General features: G+C 44.1%; 1 protein-coding gene across 2 annotated transcripts in view; it reads right to left on the bottom strand.

Annotated features, from left to right (window-relative positions):
* The window catches only part of PRR5L (proline rich 5 like), a 56,517-nt gene that overhangs the window by 5,398 nt on the left and 26,344 nt on the right, over positions 1–24,775 (bottom strand). For both annotated transcript variants that reach the window (XM_052693318.1, XM_052693319.1), the window contains exons 8-12: positions 23,251–23,308; positions 20,027–20,118; positions 16,690–16,830; positions 15,115–15,241; positions 426–6,471 (exon numbers count right to left, since the gene is read on the bottom strand). In XM_052693318.1, the coding sequence (XP_052549278.1) occupies positions 6,089–6,471; positions 15,115–15,241; positions 16,690–16,830; positions 20,027–20,118; positions 23,251–23,308 (801 nt within the window). In that variant the 3' untranslated portion in view covers positions 426–6,088. The remainder of the gene's footprint in view (positions 1–425; positions 6,472–15,114; positions 15,242–16,689; positions 16,831–20,026; positions 20,119–23,250; positions 23,309–24,775) is intronic.

Here is a 24,775-nt window from a genome sequence, read left to right as displayed (position 1 = left end):
ACTGCTTCAGAACTTGGTTCTTTGTCTTGTGGGTTTCATTTGGCTGAGTTATACAACATAGTAATGGAGAGCATGCAAGTCAAAAACCAAAAAATGCTGAGTATATTTCAGTAGGAAAGGATTGTTGTAGTTCATAAAGGGTGGTGACAGGTTTAGTCATTATTAGAATGCATGGAAGGAAGCTGTTTGGGTGAAGGTCCTCTAACTTACGCATTGAGAACTATTCAACATCACAACCTGTTCAGCCATAGACAAGGATAGACAGAAAAGGGGTGAACTTGGGGGTAACAGAGAATAACTGTGGCAAAGTAGAATGAACTGGGGGCATAAGAGACAAATGGGGGATAACCAGAAATAACATGAAAGCCAGGAACGGACCAACAGGCAGAACAGGAGGAGACAGAAGTCAAGTCAACAGCACTGACCTTAGTTAGCTCCATCTGCAAGGACAATATCCATGGGGACCACCACCCTTACACCGTCCAAGTCTTCTTTACTTCAGGAAATCTGTTCTTCAGGGTCTTGTTTTTGTTGGTTGTTTTTTGTTGTTGTTGTTGTTGTTGTTTTGGTTTTTTGCTTTGCTGGCTTTAATTTTTTTAAATTTTTGAGACCTCACCTATCCATAACAATCCCTGCCTATGTAAGGAAAGACATGCCCCCAGTTACACACCAACAGCTGTCAGCTTGGCAGATCTCAGAACGCATGACGATTGTGCTATTTCTGCCACCTCTTTCAGTTCACAAATATTTTTTTTTAAGATATGTCTGCCTTTGTTTCTCATTTTTAATTTTCCCTTGCCCCTAAAGAAGCAGAAAGCTTCTAATGTACGAATGCTAGCTTGAATCTACTGTAGTATTTTATTCCAGGTAGAACCATTATCAACCCTCCCTGTTATAATTCCTTCTGGAAGGCCACAACTTTTCTTTGGTTCAGAAAAAAAAATACACAGTACTGCCTCCATGACTTTACCTTTATTTTGTGAGGGGGAACAGATGAAGACTGAGGTGCAGCAAGACTTGCTGGAAATCTGGAGCCCTGCTCTATCCAGTCTTCTAGCAGTCATGACTGAACTCATTTGTTCTATGGAAGTGAGTGCTTGGGTTGTGGGTTTGTTTGTTTTTTTTTTTTCCCTTTTGAGATGGAATGAGGAAATTTTTGAAACTGTGAACTGGGAAATCATTTTCCTATCCGCTTTTGTCCAGGCTGGGACTGATGAGCCACCTTTTCCTGCTCTGACTCATCCGGACTGACACAGCCCACGACAGTTCCTGTGCTCACTGATTTCCTCTCACAGCTGGAGCTGCTGCTTTCCTGCTCTTTTGTTACAACCAGACCTTCACTGCAACTCAGCGCAAGCTGCTCACTAATGCAACCATGGCTAAATACTCAGGCTGGCACATAGCCCATTCCAGAGCCATTCATACTGCACTGCAACATGGTCTACAGGACAGCTCTGCTCTGCTCAGCTTCCTGAAGAGCCTTAAGAACTGCCTGTTTAAATGGAGCAGCATTTTAGCAGTGGGGCAGTAATACTTTTGGAAGAAGCACCTGCATTCTTAAAGTAGAAGCATTCCTTTGCTAAATGCCTTGTGATAAACTGCCTGGAAACATTCATCTTCTACTTCTTACCCCTCTCAGACAAAATCATTTCCATACAAGTTAATTTATATGTTCAAAAATAAAAAGCAAGACAATTCTTACCTCATCCCACTCTGCAGAGACAGGCGTAGGTTGCAGAGTCCCAGCAGGTCTGTTGTAGGTCCGCTCTGGTAACCCCTTGGTTTTCCTTCCTGCCTTCAGAAGCACACGTCCTCTCTGCAACTGCTGGCACCAGCTCCATAATACTGAAAGCTCCCTACAGTTCTGTTCTTAAACGTGAAATCAGTGAAAGCCACTTGTCAAAGCCTAGGATAGTACGCTACAGCTTAGTGGTTTTATTTCCATTTCTGCATTGGGTCACCATTATGCATTACATTGTTTCTCTCTAAGCTTTACCTTGGTTTCTGTTGCTGTTTTTAACAAAGCAGTGTTTCCAGCTAGGTATGAGTCAGGCCTTCTGGCAGCACACCAAGGAACCAGGCTACTGTCAAGGAGAAGTGGCACATACAAGTTCTCCTGGTTTCTGTATTTCACCAGGTGTAACAAACTCCACTTACCTCAGCAAATCACCTAGAAAGTGCTCCTCAGGCTGCGGCTTTGGCTGCGTCTTGTGGAAAGGCTCTGTGTAGACTAATGTGTACATCCCTTATGGATCCTCTAGTTAAAACTCAAAAGTGAATCTGTACTTAAAGTACCACTGGGACTCATGAAACAAGGCTGATGCTTTCTATAGCAGCCACTACAAGGAATGGAGGAAAAAAATACAGGGTTCTAGCCCTCTCTTTCTCCCTGAAGTAACCTATGGAGAAAGATGCCTTGCATCTAAGGGCCACAGGACAGGCTGACAGCCAGATCCAGGCTGTATTGCTTAGAGGTTCTCCATCTACTATGTTCTATCACAAGCAGTGATGCTCAGTACATGATAGTTGTTCTCCCCAGCCTTCTGGGAAGAGACTGTGGGCGGGAAAGAAAAATCACAATAAATCCTCTCCTCTCTGCAGCCCCCACATAAGCTTGTAAAGGAGAATTACACAAAGTCTCCAATGCTTGTCTGAGTTCCCAGCACCATCTTTGTTCAGCTCACTGGTGCCCAGGAGCAGAGTATTAGACTCAAATGTCCTGCTTTTGCAGGAGCTTTCCAGTACAGGTGCCATCGTTTCCCTCCTTCAGAACAGCTTCCCCCTTCCCTTTGTTTCTTTTGCAACCACGCAGCAAATCAATGATCATTCACTTCCCGAGCCTGAAGAAAGGCAGCAGACAGCCCTTCTTGTAATAGTGAAGCTGCCTCTTAGAGATACACAGGAGAGAAGGAAGGACTTCCTATTTTTGCACCAAGGACCATCAATATCTGTTAGTCGATAGCTGCTTAGTATGAAGTGGATTAAAAACCCACAGGAGAAAAGAGGGCTTGCTTAGCAATAATGGTAATAAATCATCCTAAGTGTCATACACTGAAGAGGATCTTGTGGTTTCTCACTGACATTTAATATACATTAATTCCATTACCTTCCAGTTTGTCCTGGTACAGCACTGTCCACTGTTCCAGGAGCCCGAGCAATCCCACAGAACTGAGGTTGTTAGGTTAAAAAGTGTGGGGGCTCTTTCCAGTGACAATAGCAACTGCAAACTCTCGAATATGAGCCAGTGCAGATGTGTTCATTAACTTTCAGCCCAGAAATAATGATTCTGTGACTCCAGTCTTTCTTCCAGGGTAACTGGGGCTGTTACTATGCAGTCCATAATAATAATTCCACAAGAATTATTAACTGGCTCTCGGCATAAGAGGGAGTTGGCTCTGAAGCCCAATGACAGAGGCTTCAAACAGCGGCTCCTCAAGCACTGCTGCAATCGGCAGCTGCTCCGTACTGCGGTATGAGTTCAGGGTAGTGGAGATCCTTAAGATCCCAACTCCTGGAGGAGTCAGGAGGCTGTAGAGATGGGTCTGAACCCACCTCACTCAGAAGCACCCCAACAGAAGGGGCAGCTCACTGCCCACAGCCATCCCGAGTTCTGCAGTATTGTCTTCCTCTAGGGAAAGAAGGCAGCAGTACCAACACTGACAAAAGAAAGGTTCAAGATCCATCAAATGCCCGTGAAAACCTAGTTCCAACCAGATCCTCCGTGTTGGTTGAAGAACAAGTTTAGTTCAGTTTAAAAAGTAAAGCCACCAGCTTTAATTCTCCATTAACAAAACATCCAAACAACCAGGGGAAGTGCTCAATTCAGAGTGGCTCGGTGCAAATTTCCACAACGTAACAGGCACAAAATCAACATGATTCAAAATTATAAATAGATGTAAAACAAAAGACATTCAAGTTAAAACCAGGACTGGGTTCCTATTAGCCCTAGAGATGATCCAAGAGTATGTCAGGAAATAAATCATACTCATTTTCATCACAGAAGGCGGCGCTGCTAACTTTGGGCATTTACAAAAGGGAAATGAGAAGTAAAAAAGATGAGAAGCACTTACAGGAGTGAGCTGAAATGCTGCAGGATCAGCACTTCCCAAGTGTACACTGTGGCCAAGAGAAGGCTGCAAGTCAGTGCGTGTGACAGCATCAGGTGGCACAATCAGTCCAATTTAGGAATAAGAAGGCAACTTCCCCTAGAATCCATTTAAAGGAAGGACTGCTTAAATCCCCCTCTTCCTGCCTCCCCAGACACATCCTTCCTAGGAAGCCAACAGCACAACCCAATCTCTCTCACATAATTACAGCAGGGACAAAAACACTGCATTTCTACAAAGGCCAGCAAGGATGTCGCAGGTGACCAACTACAAGAAAACACAGCCCCTTCCAAGTATCTGGAGATTTGCAAACCACAGGAGACAAAGAAATATTCTCATGTACACAGACAGCAAGACTTGTGCTCATTGCTGGGTTTTCTGGTGCTTTGTGGTACAATAACCATCCAACTGCTTTTTGCAGCACATGCTACCAAAGTCAAATCCCAGCAGGTCCAAGCTGCTCTTTCAGAACAGCCCATGCAATAAAAGGTGCTTAATGCCCAATGGCAGCAGGGCAAATTCTGCAATTAATGTCACAATATGTAAAAACATCTCCTGAAGACTCATCCTAACTTCCTGTTCCCTTGTCAGGATAGATTTATTTGCAGCCAGTACCACAGGGACTGGATTCTAGAGGCTGTGGTATTATATCCACGTTTTTAATGGGATTTGACATTTAAGGCAGCATTTCAGTTTACCTCTAAGCTTGTAATTACACTTGCAAATCTGCTTAGCGAGGCACCAGAGGACTGCTCCAACAAATCGGTTCTGCTCCCACAGAAGCAGCAGTTGAGAACCAAACGGTGCCATGCAGTGGGCACTGCAACTCTGACATACTGACAACCTGGACCCAATCCTAATCTTCAGAACAAAAATAGGAACAAAGACTACACGTAGCCCTCGCTTCATTTTAAAGAAATGCTCACTGAGCGAGATACCACTGGAGGTCAGAAGCACTTCACAAATGTGCTACAAGGACAGCGCTCCGTTCTGCACCCAGCTGCTTATCTCTGCTCTCACGAATCCTGCAAGTGCAGGGAGTACCACAGCAGCTCAAGGAAGCAGCCCTGTAAGTCATCTCCTGCTCTGCACTCATGACAGTCATCCTGGAGAAGCACCTTTAGTTTTCTCCCGATAGAAATGCATGGGCATTCCCTTTCAGAAGGGACTCGTTTAGATTTCTCCTTTCATTGCAGCTGCACCACCCCAGAACTTAAATAGCAATTTGATGCCAAATACTGGGATGCTCAGGACTGTATTCGCTCTCACTTTATACCTTTCTCCTTGGTGCTCGATTTATAACATCAACATTAAAGACATTACTGGAACTACATAAAGCACATTGGAAGGGTTCAGCTGGGACTCCATACGTATCCAGTTCTGTTCATGTGTGGGCTAAAAAAAAAGCTGGTTTCTTCAAGATTCTCTTCCCCCCACACTTGTGGGAAGCAAGTGAAGGATCTCCTTCTCTCAAGCAATCTGAACAGATCTTTCTGCAAGATCCAAGTAGTTTTATCCCTGAGTTCAACTTCAAAAGAGAAAAAGGTAGTCCTTAGTCACCACTTCAACTACAGAAGCAAAGAACATCAAGCACAGGATCCTGTGATGCAAACAAGTAGCACAAAACCAGGAAAGACAAAAGCAGAAAGAGGCTCATCTGCATCATACCAAAGAAACAGAAGGAAACCTGAGGCCAGAAGATTTAGGTTAGTACAGTAAAAGAGCTTACAGAAGGTACATAGCAACGTTCCACTTTGCAGCCCACCACCCTCAATTGGGAGCCGGCTGGTACCTCTATCAACAACAATCACAAACAAGCAAGGAAAACAAGTCTGGAGAGCACTCCCAAAGAGACATTAGATCATCCAAGGCCATTTCACTACCAGGAGCAAAACCCCAATTTTCCTTTTTTTCCAGAGGGGTGACAGGAGCATTTGTCCAGCTTAGCACATACGCTCCTCCTCTCCTCAGAGAGACTTCTTCTAGCTGACTGATGTGCAGTTCAGCTCTGCTGAGTCCTGCCTGCCTGTTGCCATGCCTCCTTCAGGCCCATCAGCAATACTGGGCTCACTGGAGCACTGCCTGTGGCTGAAACTGGGCTGCAGGAGGAGACATTTGTCATTGCTGTCCGACTCCTCGATCACCATGCCTGTGTGCATCATGGAGGCCATCGCCAGGAGCTGAATATCTGAGTGAGCGTTGGCAACAGTGTGGCGACGGATGCTACCACACTTCTCCAGATAAGCCTCACCCTCCTGCTCCGTCAGAGGTGTCAGGGCCATCTCACTGGGCTGCCGACTGCCAACCAGGTGGGAGGAGTAACTCAGTCCACCAGCTTTGGAACGGGATCTGGAGTACCGTCTCTCTGGGAAGAAAAAAAAAAAGGAGGCAGGAATGAGCAACAGGGCAGAGGCAAAGCTTTGTCCAAGCTGTTAGGCTGGCTGCAAGACACAGAGGGGACTCAGCTCGCAGCCACACTGGGTATCTCACCAACTTCCTTGAAGTGCAGGATTTCATGTCCTAAGGTCAGAAGTCTTTCAGATCATGTAGGAGACTTCCCGCAAGACTGCAGAGCATAAGAGATAACAAAAAGCAAAGCAATGCGCTCTCTTCTGAAGGTTATGAAACAGCTCTGAAAGCTTGCATCAATAAGAAAGGCAGAAAACCAGCTCAGTGTCGTTACAAGGAGGAACAGCGGAGCAGACAAAACTCCACCACTGACAGCAGCCAGATAATGACAACACTTCACCCTTGGGCTTTCAGTAACACATTCAGAAGATTTCACCTTGTGCAAGTAAGTTTGAGGCTGGTTGCAGTTGATATCTTCCCTATGCATCCACTGCAGCTCAAGTACAGCAAGTGATGGTGTTGGTCATCAGAGAAAGGTCATGTAAAGGGAACCACACCAGCACTCCCATAACTCCCTGCAGCTGCTGGTAGCAGCACAGCAGCACTGCAGCACAGCACCAGCATCACTGGTGCTGTCTGCACCTAGGCTGTGAAAATTGGTCCGGTGTCAATGAGACCCAAATAACATGGGAGTCCAAGCAGCAACTATTTCTCCACATTGCACATTACTTATCAGGGCTTCTTTGCTGACTGTTGTCAAAAAAGTCAAGTGCTGATGCCAAAAAAAAAGCAGCCAATGGTGGGGTAGTTATTTACTTGCAACATGACTGACTCAAGCACTTTGATGCCCACCTCCTATCTAGGTTAGGAACACAGCCACTGCTATGGGCTGCTCAGTTCATTGGTGCAGAGGACAAAGGGAACTCAGAAGCTTTCTGATGTTGTGTTCACCACAATGTAATTCCACAAATTAATACTTACATTATGTCTATCTTGCAACAGTTTTATCTACGCAGAGGTTTCTTGGCTTAGGAGAGGCCTGAGAAGATGAATCAGAGCCAAGCAAAAAGTGGTAAATTCTCTTGACTCCATTGCTGCAGATTTTCCAGGGCAAAATCTTTGCTTTTCTCCAATTCTAAACAGCACATTTAAAATGAAAATATGCTCTATTTAAACAGGCACAGCTTGCAGCCCTTCCCAAGAGGCCAGGATACACAGGAAAATGAAAAATCATAGCCATGGCTTGAGCTTCACTTAATAAATAAATAAAAATATTCCCGTGAGAAAGAAGTGCCACTGCATGTGTATACTTTTAGTGCTGCTAAACAGCCAAGCCAGAGGACTTGGGAGGTTAAAGTCCATTGAATACAAGAACACTGTAGGAAGCAATAACATAAAATTGCTCCTGCCAAGCCTGGCAACCATCCCTGCACATAAACTGGAAAAATTGGTCCTGACATTCCCTTCTGGTACATCCTTGTGTTCTGTGGCAGAATGGCTAACAAGTGCTCTTCAACTACTGTAGTTGTTTGCAGTCCAATCAACCAGGCTGTATTCATCAGTTCTGAGGCTCCCGTGCTATGTGTGTACTTGTGTTCTTACATACACCTTTACACATGCTCACTGAGGAGGAGACTTTACAGAGTTGATGCATGTGTTGGTGCTTCAGCATCTGACATTATCCAGATTTCAAAATCTAACTAGAATCTGGGAGACTGTAAAATCTGCTGGTATTGAAGTGAGCACTAGCAGCAACACTGCACAAGACCACGCTCTTCTCCCCAAGCCTTTATCAGCATGAGAATAGGAGTACAACTCTGCCTGCTGTGTGCAAAAGTAAAGCAAAGGTCCTGAGTTTGACCACACTGCAGTAACCACCGTAACCCAGATACGCTGCAAGGACAGAAGATGCTTTTCAGCTCAGCCCAGAACTAAGCAGGGACTGGATTGCAAAACATCCACAGACCAGGCAGACGTGAAGCCTGTGTGAGCTGGGGCCCAAACTGCCACTGCACAGCCACAGCTCACCCAGACCACGCAGCCAACCTCCAGTGTGAGTGCATCCACACTGCACACAGACCCACGCTCCCATGGTTTATCTCAGTAGAAGTTTACTCCTAATGCATATTTTAAATTTGAAAAATCTAAGCTTTACCTCTTCCCTTCTATTCTACTATAGTCAAACAAGTGGGACAAACAGAGAATGCTAAAAAGGAGCAAGGCAAAGGCCATTCTTGAAATTGCAAATAATCCAGAAGTTCATGTTTCAGTTCCATCTGATTTCCCACTCCATTAGCCTTAGATTGTGCCTCTAAAATTCTTGAATGTCCCTTAAACACACTGTCTTAAATACTGCAGCAATTAGAAGAGCAGTGCCTGCCATCATGGAGAAGAAATGATTTGTAGGAAGATTTGCCTAAGAAAGGGATCAGCGTGCTCCCCAATACATCGCAGGGACCTGAAACCCCCCCTCCAGCTCTTCTTAAGCCACTGTCACCCACACGTTAAGGAGGCAGAGCTCTCAAGTCATTATTTCTATTTCTGAAAGAGATGCTGAGGTCACTCGCGCATTACAGGAGCCAGATTTTAATCTCCACTTCTACTAAAACATGATGCACAGCTCTTTGCTGACACATTAGCCAAACACTTCATACTCCTGAGGAAAAGTACTTCCTGCATCTATGCTTTTGCTTTCCAAACATTTAATTTGAAAGAGTACAACTAGGCCTCGCCAGCGAAGAACCTGAAGTTTGTGAAGATCTATTCTGACGCTTCAGTGGCTACTGCTTGGATCCAGACTCCAAGCTGTTCCCATCCAGAAGGCAGCTCCCTGCATAGCTCTGTACACACAGCTCAGCAGAAGTGCTAGGAACAAGATATCAGCAGAATTTCATTGGTGGACTTAGAAACACACCTGGTTAAGTGTCTCAGCCGGTTTGATAACCTAGACCTTTGTCAGAGTCAATCTCTGACCATAACATTCCACAGGAGTTAGGACAGAGGGAAGAAGAGGAAGGCGATAGCAGCGTGAAATAAGTTACAGGCCAGAATGCTCCAATTTCATCTCAGATAGCCATGGGTGTTATCTGACTTTACAGCACTAGAGAATGGCCCTGTCTCCTGCTGTCACAGTGAAATTGATGAGATTCCACAGAAACACGTGTTGGAAATGTATAGCATAGCTGACAGGTCTCAGCGGAAGAGGTTAGAATTCTTCCTTCTCTTGCCACCAAGTATTTATCCAGAAGCTGTACCTGGTTAAGATAGGATAACTGGGCAAGAAACAAGAGGTCTTGCTCTTATTTTCTCCCCACAACAGCAGCAGACATTTTTAAGACATTAAGCCAGGCAATCTAATGCCAATAAGGGCTGCACATAACCACACAAAAGTTGTGGACCTTCCTTTAGTAGAGGTTTCCTTCAAGATCAGGTATGTTGTAGAAATGGGTTACACAGGACTGAACAGGTACTGAAACAGAAATGCACAGTGGAGAATTTATCAATGTTTCTTCTCTCCAGGTGAGGGATGACCTAACTCTCTGAGGAAAAACTATCTGCAGATGATTTTTGTGAAACTGAAGTAAAATTCTTTACGATAATCAGAAAAAAAGTTAGGCTGAACTCTGAACATAGATTTATTGCTTTACTTTTCCTCCTTTGATTGCTCTATCCAGTAATCACAGTCCCCTGGGAAATTAAGAACAGTCTGCAACTCTTTTTTTGACCTCTGCTCTGTTTGCACAAGACCAGGCCTGCTGGTAACCGATAGGAGTAGCTTCTCTCACCAGCATAAAGGGGTCTTAAGACAGGAATTGGGAAGGTTGACTAACAGAGCTTTAAACTAGGTACAAAGGTGGGTGGGGAGGTGTAACTGGGATCACTAGAATGGAGCCTGTATGTAATGTCCCAGTGCTTGTAGGAGAGGGATGTGCTAATAAGATCCCACAGTCTTGAGTCTTGATTAAGGAGGACAGCTCACCCTTTTGTAGGAAAAACGATGGTTGGTGTGAGCTTGGTGGCTATGGAAACACCCGAGTACGGTCATGAGAGTATTATGATTACAGCCACTCAAAAGGGGGCCCAGCTCAGGTGTCTTTACACTAACGCACACAGCATGGGTAATAAACAGGAGGAGCTGGAGGCCATCATGGAAACATGGTGGAATGACTCTGGAATTACTCAGCTGGAGTGCTGCAATGGATGGCTACCAACATTTTGCAAGAGACAGGCAAGGCAGGAAAGGCCGTGGTGTAACCTTCTATGTTAAGAAAAAATGTGTACAGAAATGAATGATGGTGATAATAGGGTTGAGAGCTTATGGATCAGAAAAAAAAGGTCAGGTCAATAAGACTGATATTATCACAGGAGTCTGCTACAGGCCACCCAGCCAAGACGAAGAGGTGGATAAAACTCTTTTCAGACAGTTGGGTGAGGTCTCTCTCCCTGTTCTTGTGGGAGACTTCAACTTCCCAGACATCTGCTGGATTTATAATACAGCAGATAGGGAACAGCCCCAGAGGTTCCTAGAGTGTGCGGAGATAACTTTCTGACACAGCTAGTGAAGGAGCCAGCAAGAGGAAGCAAAATCCTGAACCTGCTGTTTGTTAACTGAGAAGGTCTTGCAGGGGATGTAAAGGTTGGAGGCCATCTGGGACATAGTGATCATGAGATGCCAGATTTCCTCAATCCTTGCTGAATCACTGAGGGGAGTCAGCAGAGCTGTCATCTTGGACTTCTGAAGGGCAGAATTTAACCTCTTTAGGACTATGGTTGAGAGGGTGCCTTGGGAGGTAGTTTTGGAGATCATGGGAGCCCAGGAAGGCTGGGAATGCTTTAAGGAAGTTACTTTGAAAGTGCAGGAGCTGATCATCCCCAGGTCACAAGAAGACAAGTCAACAGGCAAAGAGGCCAGACTGGCTGAGCAGAGATCTTTGGCTGAACCAGAGCAGAAGGAAAGTTTATAGTTTCTGGAATAGCAGGCAAGCTACTTACAATGAGTACAGGTATACAGTAAAGATATGCAGGGAGAAAAATCAGAAAAGCCAAAGCCCAGCTAGAACTGAACTTGGCCACTAAGGTAAAGAACAACAATAAATATTTTTATTAATACATCAACAACAGGAGGGCTAGAGAGAATCTCCATCTCTTGTTGCATGCTAAGGGCAACTTGGTGACCAACGATCAGGATAAGGCTGAGGTACTCAATGCCATCTTCGCCTCAGTCTTTAAGAGTAAGATTTGTTATCCCTTGAACACAGCCCCCTGTGCTAGCATATAAGGATAGGGTACAGAATACCATGGGCTAAGTGTTGGGTCCTGCATTTTGTTCACAACAACCCCAAGCAAGCCTGCCAGCTTGGGAAGGAATGGCTGGAAAGCTGCCTAAGGGAAAGGGAACATAGTGTACTGAGGGACAGTCAGCTGAATATGAGCCAGGAGTGTGCCCAAGTGGCCAAGGCCATCCTGGCTTCTATCAGGAATGGTGTGGTGAACAGGACTAGGGCTGTCCTGCCCTAAGTCAAGGCCTCACCCATGTATTGTGTTCAGTTATGACACCTCAGTACAGAAAGGAGACAGAGGCTGGAGCAGGTCCAAAGAAGTTCAACAAGGCTTGTGAAAGGAGGAGCAACTGACAGAACTGGGGCTGCTCAGTCTGGGGAAAAAGGAAACCTTAATGTTCTTTTCCAATATCTGAAGGGTGCTTACAGTGAGAGCAGGACTGGTCTCTTCTCACTGTTGACAGGACAAGGGGAAATGGCCCTAAGTTGCCCCACAGGAGGTTAAGGTTGGATATCAGGAAAAACTTCTTTAGAGAAAGGGTTGTTAAGCACTGAAAGAGGCTTCCCTGGGAGGTGGTTGAGTCACAATCCTGGATGTGTTTAAAAACCATTTGGATGTGGTGCACAGGGAGAAGATTTAATGGAAGGTTGTTAGGTCATGATTGGACTCACTGATCTTTAAGGTCTTCTCCAACCTGAGCAATTCTATGATTCTCACACAACCTCCAGCTGTGAACTGATGGCTTGCAGAAAACAGACCACAGTCTGATACTTCTTAGCCATCTATCCTTCATCTCTCCCCTGATGGTATGCTTATCTTATGCAGCAGGGCCCTGCCACACACTGGAACACAAAAACAAGGCTATGTATGCTCTGTGTCAAGTTGCCATAAGAACTGCAAGGCACAGAACTCCATCCTGAAAGAAAAATCTGACATGAGGAGAAGAACAAAAATCAGCAGAGTGCTGAAATAAAACACTCTGACCTCCTATGACCTTTCCCATTTGAAATCCTCCTTGGAGAGGTCCTCTAGGGAGAATGGCATCTCAGTTTAACGCCTCCAAACCTCATTGCCCAGAGCTACGATCCAGCACGCACAGTAGCTGAACCACAACCGCATCATGGCACAGAAGACAAAAGAGCTGGCAGAGAACTCAAAGATTAGTTTGTGTTCTCATGGGTTTCAGAATGGAAAGAAGGTCATTTCACCTATAATGGATGGCCTGTTGCCAACAGCCAGAGAAGATGCTCTCTTAAAGGAACTATCATACATAGTTTAACTAAAAAAAAAAAAGTCTGTTTCGCTGTGCTATAGCCAGGAACATGAACTGGGAAGAGCTTTTAAGGCATTATTTTGGAGGCAAACTCAAATAAGCAGTGATGCTAGGTTTAATATAAAGGGTGAATAGCAGGAATGTTTTTTTTTTTTTTCCTGTATTAATAATTTAAACATCGTTTCTGAGACAACTGGATCCCTTCAGCACACTGTCCTTACTGCACAGGTAGTGACTAATTACACAGAGTAAGCAAGTAGAGTGGACAACAGGAGAGTAACAAGCACAGTGAAAGGTATACAATACAAGAACTGAAGTAACTATGTTTCCACCAAAGCAGGGTGAACTACAGAGCTCAGAATGAAACAGGCCACAGACTCCAGCATCTGAGTCAGGCTGTGTGATACAAGTTGCTTCCCCTTGCTCCACCTAGACTTTATGATTTGTCACTTCAGCTGGGGAAGTTGCCTTCCCCAAATCCACTCTGCAAGCTGTCGTCCTCTTCCCCCCCCTCCCCCCCCACCTATTCCTACTGTTCTCCTCTCTCAGCTTAAATCAAGTTTAACATACTGCAGCCTCGAAGGCCAAAGCCTTATGTTTATTACAGCTGTGACCTCAATCTTCCTCAATTGCACTTCTCAAAAACCAACGCAACTTGAAGGTTGTGTTCCAGATAGCAGTTTGGACTCCACAGCATCTACTGAGAATGCAAACATATCCAAAGCCCAACAGAAAGGCACCACAGAGCCACTGTATGGCAGGGAATCTACTGGGACTCTCCATCACTACCAGCTGCCTAGTGACAGAATATGCCGGCTCTGAGAAAGCAAAATAAGTGGCAGAAAGGAGAGGGGAAGGGAGAGAAATCTGGTAGGAAGCAGCAATTGCTAGATGAAACTACCACCACAGAAGCTTATTTGCAGGAAAATGCTGCTCTTTTTGTCTCTGCTGTGTAATGCAATCAAAAGTTACTTCTCTTTGCTCAGCATAGGGTGGAGCAGGGGCAAAAGGCCACCTTGGAAATACACAGAAGTAAATGACAGCTAAAAAAAAAAAAAAAAAAAGACATACAATGATTTTAAGGCACATGAACTGGCCTTGTAAAGTTCACGTGAAATTTGTTTTTATGATACCAATACTTTGCTCACTGGCAGAAATCCAGGCTAGCTAGGAACTTCAGTATAGGTCAGGCAGCTACACTTCCCCAGCACTACAGGCTGGGAGTTTGTTAGAGACAGAGAGCATCCGAGCCCTGATGAACCATTCTACCATAAGACCATAATCTGCCTGTGCTGCTAAGGTGTAACACAGAATAGCCTGTGCCTTCGTCTAGTCAAAGTCTGTATCAAAGGAGAGGCTACAGCTTATAAAGTACCACAAAACAGTGCAGGGGTAGAGCTTTCTTCATTTACTTCATTTCAATCTTTCTGGTTACCTAAACAGCACTGCCACATCTATTTCTTAGCTAATCTATTTCTCACAGGCCGTGCTTATTAGCAGGGCTCTTGAATAACACGTAGAGGTTTTCCACTATGACCATCACCTTTCTGAAGTGATGTGACAGTTCTCTCTCCTAGCTCCGTTTACCTACGGTTTAAATAAATCGTGTTGTTTTTTCCCCCCCAAACAGAATGCTCAAATGCATGGAAGAGTCCATGCAAAATTTGAAACAATCCCTCAAGATGAGCAGGCAAGAAGTGAGCAGTTTACAAAGAGCGGCAGATGCAACAGTAACTGCTGGAATCAAGGTAGTGAAAACAGGTGAGCTGGTAGGAACAGGGAGCAGGTAGACAAGAAACACGCAATTTCACAAGTGCAACAGGGGGAGAAAAGCACCTCAGGCACAGACTTTAAAATCCAGCCTGCCTCCAGAAAATGGAGATTTTGCACTTGTACGCAGTGGAAAATGAAAAGCAGGTCAAAAAGATCTACATTCAGAAATATGTTAACCAGGACATTCTTAAGAGTGTTTTAACCTTTGTTTCCTCTCTCCTGGAGTCATGCAGCACTTCCTTTCTAGTACAGATGTGCCCTGCATCCTATTAGCCAACCTTGGTACCACACAAACTGTTTGAAAGAGCTTCCGTACGCTGTCGCATGTCTTACCAAGCAAGCAGGTGCTACCAGAGAAGCTGTGGTCCTCACACAAACCTAAGTATGGTGACACCACCTGCTTGACCAATTCTTCCAGCTGTAGGTAGCTCTCACTGGGGCCATCAGGTTCGTGGACACTCTGAAATTTAAAGTTGAAATTGAAGAGCCATCATTACCCATCTGCAGTAAGTTTCTACTAAAGTCCAAATATCTTGGCTCTGGAGTATCACAGCTGTATCAGTACAGAACTTAAAGGAACACAGCTGAAGAGCCAAAATGGAGACCTGCATGCTGATCACACCAGCCTCCTTGTTCAAGTCATAGTCAGACTGCCAAGAGACTTTTTTCCAAGAGACTACTTTTTTTTAAATGACCAAGGGATAGTAAACAAGCTACAGTAACATGAGATTTACACAGAATAACTACAGAAGCACAGCTATACCAAGGCACTTCTGCCAGGAAATACCTCTGTGGAAATGCCTTATCACAGCTTGGGCAAAGCCCTGCTCTTTCCTTAAGACAGGCTTGCAGGAGAAGCACCCTCTCTAATTCAGTTTACAGTTATGAAAGATTGTAACTAAGTAATTTAACTGTAATTTCAGAAAGTGTCCACAGACAAGCTTGCTGCAAACCCTCAGTAGGCTTTTCTTTCTGAGATGTGTCACTGCGATTCTCTTTGCCCCCCTGACTCCTTTTATTATGATATTTTATGGAAATTGAGGTAGCACTCTAATATTTCCTGCTATTACAGCCTGGGTCACAGAGGATACCTGAATTGAGCGACAACTCGCACAGAAATACTAGCTTAGATACTGTGCAACTTCGATCATACATACTTCAGCAAGTTTTATTCCCCATCAATTATCATAAGGTATATCTGAAGAGAAATTAAAGTGAGAAGAGCCCAAACAGCAACCTGGATTATGGTATTTTTCAAGACTGCCAGGCTGAGCAATACTAAAGAAAAAGGTAAACTTGGCCATACACGTCCTGCCTGGAACACAAGGATTCCGTTTTCTTCAAGCCTGATTATAAAAGACAGTCCTCACAAGAAGTCTGTGTTCCTTGCAAGATGCTCTTGGAAAACCTGCACCGTTTTGCATGCTGCCATAAGATATTCCTTCTCTCATAGAGGGGGTTCAGCATCCCATTTAGGAAAGAGGAAGGTACTAGGGAGCCAGCAGGCAATACTCCTTCCTATGCTTTTATCACCCATATAAAGAGACTCGTTGGGTCATTAAAAAGCTGACATATCAGGAGACCTACGTGTTCACAGAAGTTGGGAAACTTTGAGGAAGTTAGAAGACTACGGGGACTGTCCCTAGCTGGAGAGACAAAGTACCAAGGAAAATGCAAGCAAGAGCAGAACTGGGCCCTTTCACAAACCTATCCTTATCAACTGCCAGGAAAGCTCAGGACATTAACCATTGAAAGTCAGCTTTCATTTTTACATTCTCACATAAGACCACATATCTTCCCCTTAACCTCACCCTCTGCTCTCCCCACTCTCCTTTCCAAAGTTTGTATCAGTTGGGTGAGGACAGAGTCTCAAACAGAGTGAAACAAGGAAAACCAGAAGCTTCCCACCTGTAGAATTAATAGCATCTGGACAATGGAAGCTGGAAGCTTTGTCTGGACCAGAGGAAGAATTTCTTCCAACTTCACTTTTAGCAAGACCAAGTCTCTGAAACCAAGAAGAGCAATCTGACGGATGGTCAACTCCTGACCCTAGAAAACAGAGAAGGCAAAAATTCAAGAGTTGGTAAAGGAATATGGGAGCACCACAACAACACATGCGTATACATAGAGAGATGGGCCTATCCTGCCCATCACTGCTGTGGTGAAGCACCCCCAGCTGCTCAGTGTGAGGACTTCTGGTGCTGACAGCTTCCTACTCAGTCTCTGTCCCACATAAGTTCTGAAAAGAGTAACATCTTATGTTATGTGTTGCTAGGCTTGGAGTAAAGCCAAAAAGGGGCCTGTATTTCATCAGAAGGGTGAAAGTGTTCATAAAACCCAACTGGCAGCCAATGGTCACAAACACCTGAAGGCCAGGGTGGATGCAATTGGTGCTTTTGATGCTTGGAGCTGAGAAATCACTAAAGATTTTGTAGGGAAAGAGCTCAGCACAGAATATTCCTTAATCAAGCCTATGCCTCCGTTCTGTGTCTAAAGTGCAGGTGCTGAGCAGACAGACCTGGCTAGCAAGACAAAAATCCACAATGCAGTCAACTATAGATTTTAGGATTTAGGCTAGAACAAAGCTAGTTGGACTGCTTGTATCAGCATCTTTTAAAAGCAACTAGACAAAGTGAAGACAACAGCTTTGATTTCCTCCACAAAGCATACTGTAACCTTCAGCATCAACAAGTGAGTTAGCTTACCAAGTGAAGACACAGTTCTGTTTCTAAGCACACCGGACATCTTTGGACCCCATCAAGCATTCTAGTGTTACTACATTTCCTTCTGCTAGGCAGAAGGTACATGTGACTTTATCTTGCCCCATTTAACAGCAGAAAGTTTCCTCCTGGCCCTGCTTACCTCCCAGCCTAAAGTTTTCCTTATTCTCCCCAACACATTAATCCCTGACCTGCACTCCATTTTGTAACCATTTTATAGTATCCGTAACATACTCACTGAGGCAAATATTTAGCTGGAAGGAATTAAGATCAGTTAATTATTAATTCATAATGGTTTTAATGTCATAATTAACAGCATCATCCATATGTAAATACGATCTAAAGGCAGTGGTGTGGCAAGCAGCATGGCCACTGTAAAAGCACTTTACTGTTTTTAAACCATCACTGAGTGCTTAGAAGCATCAAGGTGTAGAACAGTCTGGCTCACGTTCATCTCCAAACTGTGCTTCAGCAGCTGCACGCTTTTTATTTATCCCATGTGGTTTAGCCCCATTAATTTCATATCTCATTTCAAAATGCAAACATACTGCTGCGCCAAACAAAACAAGACTTGCTATTCTTTTTCCACACCAACTGGTTACATCAACAGCTGCAATTATATTAAAGTCAGTGACCTGTTTACATAGTTTTCCTCTGTACAGCAATTTAACCCACTTGGCCGCTTAAAGGTCATACTGCTGCAACAGCTACGAGCCTCACGTTCAAACTTAGTTGAGACACAAAGTTACTTCTGGTCACAGCCACCAGTAACATGCTCACATATCTGGCCAACTTTCTTTTTGAATGGTCAGCTGCTGGGATCACAGAAAGTCACAAAACATGTTTGTGTTTGCAACAAAGGAGTTTTAAACGTTGAGGAGCCAACAGCACACAGACTTTCTCAGCTACTGGAATAGCGCATGAAGAACAGCAGCTTGGTGAAAGAGATTTGCTAGATGATCTCTTTACATTTGGTAATATGCCAGATAAATGCTACATACAGTTTCTTATTTATAGGAAAAACCAGGCTTGCAATCAGATCGCTAGCTCAGGATAAGAGCAAAATTCATTAGTTCCCTGCTGCACCAGCAACTCACTTAATTGTAACCTAGGACAGCTCACTTAGAGTCAGGTGCTTAGATGTATCCAGGAGAGTCAAATCCATAACTCTATGTAGGACGTATGTGCTTGCAAAGTTTTAAGTATGCTGTCTGTTACATTTCAGTTCTTCATCTGTGAAACAACAATACTTCCCTAGCAGTTTCTGTGAAAAATCTTTGATGAAAACTTTGCAACGAGATGGACACTAAGAAAGTTATTATTTCAAACAATCTCAGCATCCCATACTCAGTTTAATCGCTACCAAATTCTAAACACTGCAACTACTGTGCAGTAGTCTTTGCACTGAAGCAGATTTTTCTGGTAAGCTAAGAATTATTATTTGCAGGTATCACATAACAGTTAGCTCAGTTCCTTCTACAGTGCACAGATAACTGCAGAGCAAACAATCTGTCACATAAATAGATGACATCACTCCGTGACTGTGAGTTAGTTGCAAAGGGAGCATATTGGAAGTGAACAGTTTCAGCTGCCAAACACCTACCTTTAAGCTTCTGCAGCAAGGAAAGAACAAAAATAAACAGTGAAAAGGTTAGCATTTGTCTTTATAGAAGGGCTTTGCTCTTCTAGGATATGCTAGCTTTAAAAGGATTAGAGGAAAAGGGCAAATTGAGCTTTACATGCTGCCTTTCAAAGAAAACAAAGGGAATATAACTAAAAGACTCTTTTCCAGAAAATATATCTCATGGACAGCCAGAAGTCAAGAGAAGGCAGCTAGCATTTCTGAGAATGCCTACTTATCACAGGACAGAAGAACAAAATAGCCTAGGAAGGTATCCAGATTTCTCATACAGAAACTTTGACCAAAGCCACATGAAAAACTGAGAGCCTGACACTTCTGATGGGATACTCAGATTTAAAATACCCAGTATACGTAAGTCTTACACTTAGTTGTCCATTTGTCCTTAGAGATCTACTTGCCCCTTTACCAAAGCTTTAAAAACGCTAACAGAGAATTTTCCAAAGACACAGCTTGGACATAAACACTCCAAAAGTAGTTTGGATGAGTAAGACTCATGATCTGATCTTCATATTTCCTTCCCTGCAGGCAAATCATCAGCACTATCATCTGTACTGGAGTTCCAAATATTTAGAAACAGACGAACCTACTTCCAGCAAACAGTCCAGAGCTTCAATCTAGACAAGTTATCCAATAATTTAGAGATACAAGCTTAGGTAGGCACAGACAGGGTAGACAGTGGGAAATAAGAGCTCAGAAGACTGTACTTGCCCAGTAGATTTTAGCAGTCCTTAAAAATGAATGCTGATCTGGGTCTGGGCAAATGCTACTTCCTCTAAGATTTAGCTCCAAGGTTTTGAGACCTGCTTAGCCACTAGCCAGTTCTTCCAAAACAGACATTTCCCTGTACTGTTAGCAGAATTGTCATTATGTTAATTAAGATTACCTGTACTGGATAGAATATTGCCTGGAGTGTAGGAAGAGTCTCAGTGAAGTAGTGATCCCAAATTTCAGACAGGATGTCAATGCGATCCTCACCTACAAAAACAGATTGGGAGTGAGAAAGAGCTTTAGCAACAGGGACACTGCAGTCAAGTTGAATTGTTCCACTACTCCATACTTCCCAAAGTAAGAGATACAAAGGCACAGTCAGTTTCCTCACAGAAAATGACAGGTCAGCTAAGCTTTGCCTTAACTGACAAACAAGGTTGTGATCATAAACTGCTCTGTCATTCAACACAAAGAGAACAAGCTCCAACAAAATGCATTTCTTTGTAAGGAGTCTCTAACTCTGAATAAAGACTGTAACTTCACAGCTCACAATTACTAAACTACTACAGGAACCTAGCTGTGTGCTAGCAACTGCATATGAAAGCTGGGAGGCCACAGCCAGTATCAGCTGTCCTGCAGCCACTGAGTCAGAGAGAACTTCTGTAAGAACAAAGCCATCTCCAGCATCCAGCCACCCTCAAGGACAGACACAGAAGTCATGAACTCCTGCAGGAACCCACAACTCCGACAAGTCACAAAGCCATGGTGCTCCTCTGAAGGTTTTGCCTCTCAAACGTGGCAAATTGGAAGGTTCCTACGTGAACTCCACTTGTGGTTAGCCCTCATGTGAATCTGACTCCAACACATATCCCCAGACATAAGGGGATATTTCAAATGAAGGCAGATTATGCTAAGCAGCTCATGACTCCCATAACAAGAATACAGCTGTGGTCAGAAAACCTGTTATTAACAGAAAAATGCTTTACTGAACATTATAGTTCAAATAGACACTAAATTATTTTTATAGGCTTGATTTAAACAGCTGTATGTTTCTCAGCATTTAGACCCAAAACCTCTAGGCTTTTTATGGGATTTTTCCCACCTGAAGTGCCAGCTTTCTGCCAAGCTTTTTAGATACAACTCCTAGAAATTCCAGGAGCAAATACAGACCCACATTTAATAATAACAAGCTTCTGACAAACTCATTTCCCAGGATACCCCTCACAGAGCCTCATATGGAGGAGCCTTCAAGTAGTCAAGATTCAAGGAACAGTAAATGAAGACAGCTGCTCAAGGCATCTTCAAAGTCTCAGCTCAAGCTTAAGCGAGGAACCGGAACGCAAAATTGCATCTAAGGGGAGACTTATCACTATGCATTCATGTGTTTTCCCCATCTGGAGACTCCCATGTGGACTTTCTCCAGGGCATTGCCCACGGGCCATATTGCTTATAACCCAATGAGAGGGGAGAGAGTCAGCAGGACCAGGTTCTACAGATGTTTCCTTTCAAGCAGAGACCTCACTGACTGCCAGAGTGCCGAGAGGGAAGTATCTCAGATATGACATCAGTTTCAGAAGTGGAGCACATGAGACCTACCCAGCACCCCCATAACAGATATCCACTGCCTGAAACTGCCAGCCATAAGTGAAAAAGACAACAGGAAACAGATGAACTTCTCCTCCCTCTGTCTCCTCCCCAGAACTGTAATTTGTTTGTGTGGAGCTAAAAATGAAATGCTTTTTCCTTCTGAAGAAGAATGGAGAGTAGTTTGTTTCTTCAAGAACTCATAAATCCTACATGCACTGAAAAAGAGTCTGACAGAGTAGAGCAAGAAAAATAGTAAAATATGAGACTGAGATTAGAAAAAAAATAGATGCAGTAAAAACACTGCCATGCCCCACAGCAGGAACATGATTCCATCTTTGAGTACTGGGACAGCAGAAAATTTTCCAGGAAGACACAACTAACAGAGAATGCGTACAAGAAGTTCTTGTTGCTGCGACCACAGGACCTGGAACAAGTCTACATGTTATGAAGGAAAAGTGGTCATGAGTCATCATCTCATGCAGAGATGCCAGTCTGCATGGGTGCAGTGGCTCCAGGGTTGTTTCAAAGGGGGGGGGGGGGGGGGGGGGGGGAAGTACAGCATAACAAGGGGGATTTGCTGTCTGCCTGGAAAATTTCATCCCACCTAAACTACTTCACTGGTTGCAAACTACTACTCATCTGCTCTCAGTTTGTTGTAGACTAACTCACTTTTCCTCGTGCTAAAGCAGAAATTTGAATATTTTACATGAATAAACAAAAAAAAACCCACAAGATATCAGATTGATAAGCATACAGTGCCTAGTCTCAAGAGCTGGCAGCAGCATGGCAAGTACCCACATTCATGAGTAGTATATAAATCTGCCTTTTTTCCCCTCCGTTACAGAGTCTGTGCTAAAGAAGCACACATCAAGCAGAGGGCTGGCAACTGCACAGCTCCATCATCAAGGTCCATTCAGTTCCACAGCATGCTGGCTAGATAGACAAGTCACTTGATGAAGAACAGTGCAGAGAAATCCAGCGCCAGTGACAAAATTAAGTGTCTACTGGCATTTAATGACCCAGATACAGCAAGCTGATGATTAGCAAGGGATCTTCCCTACAGGCAACAAAACTGGGTCAAATCAAATGGTAGCCTAGTTTTGAATAAAGATGTATGCTTCAGCCAGCACTCTCTGCTTGAGCAAGCCATTAATAACAAGACTAACTCCCCCAGCAGCTACCCCTGAGCTTTGCTGCTCCAAACTGGCCTTGGTCCACAGGCTCTGTGGCAGCAGGCATCCGTACCCAGTGGTTTGAACAGATCTTCATGAATGGTTAGCTTCTTTTTTGCTGAAGAATTTCAATCCCATCCACATGGCCATTTTCTTTACATTTACACAAGACCTGTTAGCTCAGCTCTCAAAAGTACAACACCAGAGCACTGCTGTAACTAAAATCATGCTTCCAAGAGTCCAAACAGCCAGAGTGTAGAGCTGCAAATCACACTCAGAAGTAAAAGGCAGAGGACTCTTAGCACAGTTTCACAATAGGATTCACACCCAGCCAGAAGTGCATTTAGCCCAGGTTCCAATGCCTCTCAAGACCACGCTATCACTCTCGCGGTGAAGCCATGGCTGGCAGGAATACTGCAGCCACACGGTTCTGAAAACAGTCCTCCAGCCATAAGGAATGCACAGACTGCAGTGCAGCCTAGCCCCTGAAGTCCATGACACACTCTCAGGTAGTACCAGAAAGGGCTGTAAGCTTTTTAGCATTGCAAATCATCTCCCCCAGCCAAACATCAAAGCATGACTCAGAAGGGCCCACAAGGACTCCTCTCCAAAATGGGTTTCTTACAACGTGTGTACTTGCCTTCACACAGCTTAACCTTCTCCTCTATGAACAGCAAGCCTTTCGCAAGGAGCTGGTTCTGCCAAAAGAAAAGAGACATATTTGTCGTTTCCATTATTCAAAATAAACATGGCAGAACACGTGCTTTTTTTTTTTTTTTTTTTTTTAAATGTTATCCACTTTATATGTAGCAGAAAATCAGTTGTGCCACAGCACTTGCTCAAAGTACTGCCACCAGACATGGTCTAACTGGAAGTTGTGCACACTCACCACCCCTCTCTGACACAGCCCAATGAGGGAATGCAACAGACCAAGACATATTTGAAACCCTTGTATAGAAGTGTAGAGGAAAACTTTCCATGGGTAACCAGGTCAAAATTGCATGTCTCAACTGCTTCAGCAGCTGAGAAACAATGTATATCTATTTTTGCCTCCAAGGGACACTGCCTTTACAATATTCTGCCACATCACCTCCTGCTGCACCACAAATCTGCCTCTGTGTTGCTGCTTCAGAGTTCAGACCAGCCTTCCACTGTAACCATGTACCAGCCTGCTTTGGTCAGTGTACACAAGCAGGTAACAGTATGAACCAGCACAGGCCTAGAGAGAGGTCCACCTCTGCATCTGTCCTACTTCAAGAGCCAATACTGAACTAGGACTGCTGATCCCCACCCTCCACCCCACACACCCCATCTCTGGATGCAGTGCATTGATGCAGAGTTCCCCAGTTTGTACCCAGAGCTCAGTCATGACAGGATGGAGGAATGGCCATCCTCAGCACTGGCAATAGTACTCTTATATGCACTGAGCAATATTTAAGAGTTAATGGTAATATTTGTTTTAAGCTAATTTAGTCCTACTAGCAGTAATCTTTTTTCCTTTCCCCCAGAATTCAAGCTCAAAAACATTTAGTGTAGTCTTATTCTCAAAGTAATATAGAGTATAGGTTTATTTTATATTAGTTATGTGACAGAAACAGAGCATTTTAGAGTCAACACACATATTATTTGAATTGCCCATCTTAGTCACAAGACTAACCTTGGCTAACTCTGGCACAGTAGAGAAACAAACCTATCCAAACACTACAAAGTTTTCCCATAGTTTACTATCCAACAGCACTAGCAATTCCAACACAGGAATCAGAGCTGACCTGAACATTCCTGTTCAGCTCAGAAACACGGTAAAATTGCCCTTCTATACACAGACAACTGTGTGGAGATGAGAGCCTTAAGGACTTCTGCATGTGACCTTCTGAATCCATTCACAAATAGTGCACAATTTTGTAACTACAGTTAAAGATCTGTGGGTGCCAGCAGAGCACTCTACAATGCTAGAGACGGTGAGTAGATGCTCCAGGTCTCAGGCTGTGTGCTTCCCGGCCTGGTCTGCTTTGGACCCTGCTGCTCCTGACACCTGGGCACTCACCCAGGCAGCTCCAGCCTCATTGCCTCCAACTGCTGACACCAGCTCAAAAAGCCATCAGGTTCTTCTGACAAGAAGTCTGCAGTTTCTGGACTCTTGATACCCCCAGATCAGAGTAATTTTT

Source organism: Tympanuchus pallidicinctus, unplaced genomic scaffold (genome assembly GCF_026119805.1).
Source record: "Tympanuchus pallidicinctus isolate F22 unplaced genomic scaffold, pur_lepc_1.0 scaffold3, whole genome shotgun sequence".
Lineage (NCBI taxonomy): Eukaryota > Metazoa > Chordata > Aves > Galliformes > Phasianidae > Tympanuchus > Tympanuchus pallidicinctus.
Note: the sequence above shows the minus strand (reverse complement) of the source record. Positions and strands in the feature narration are given on the sequence as shown.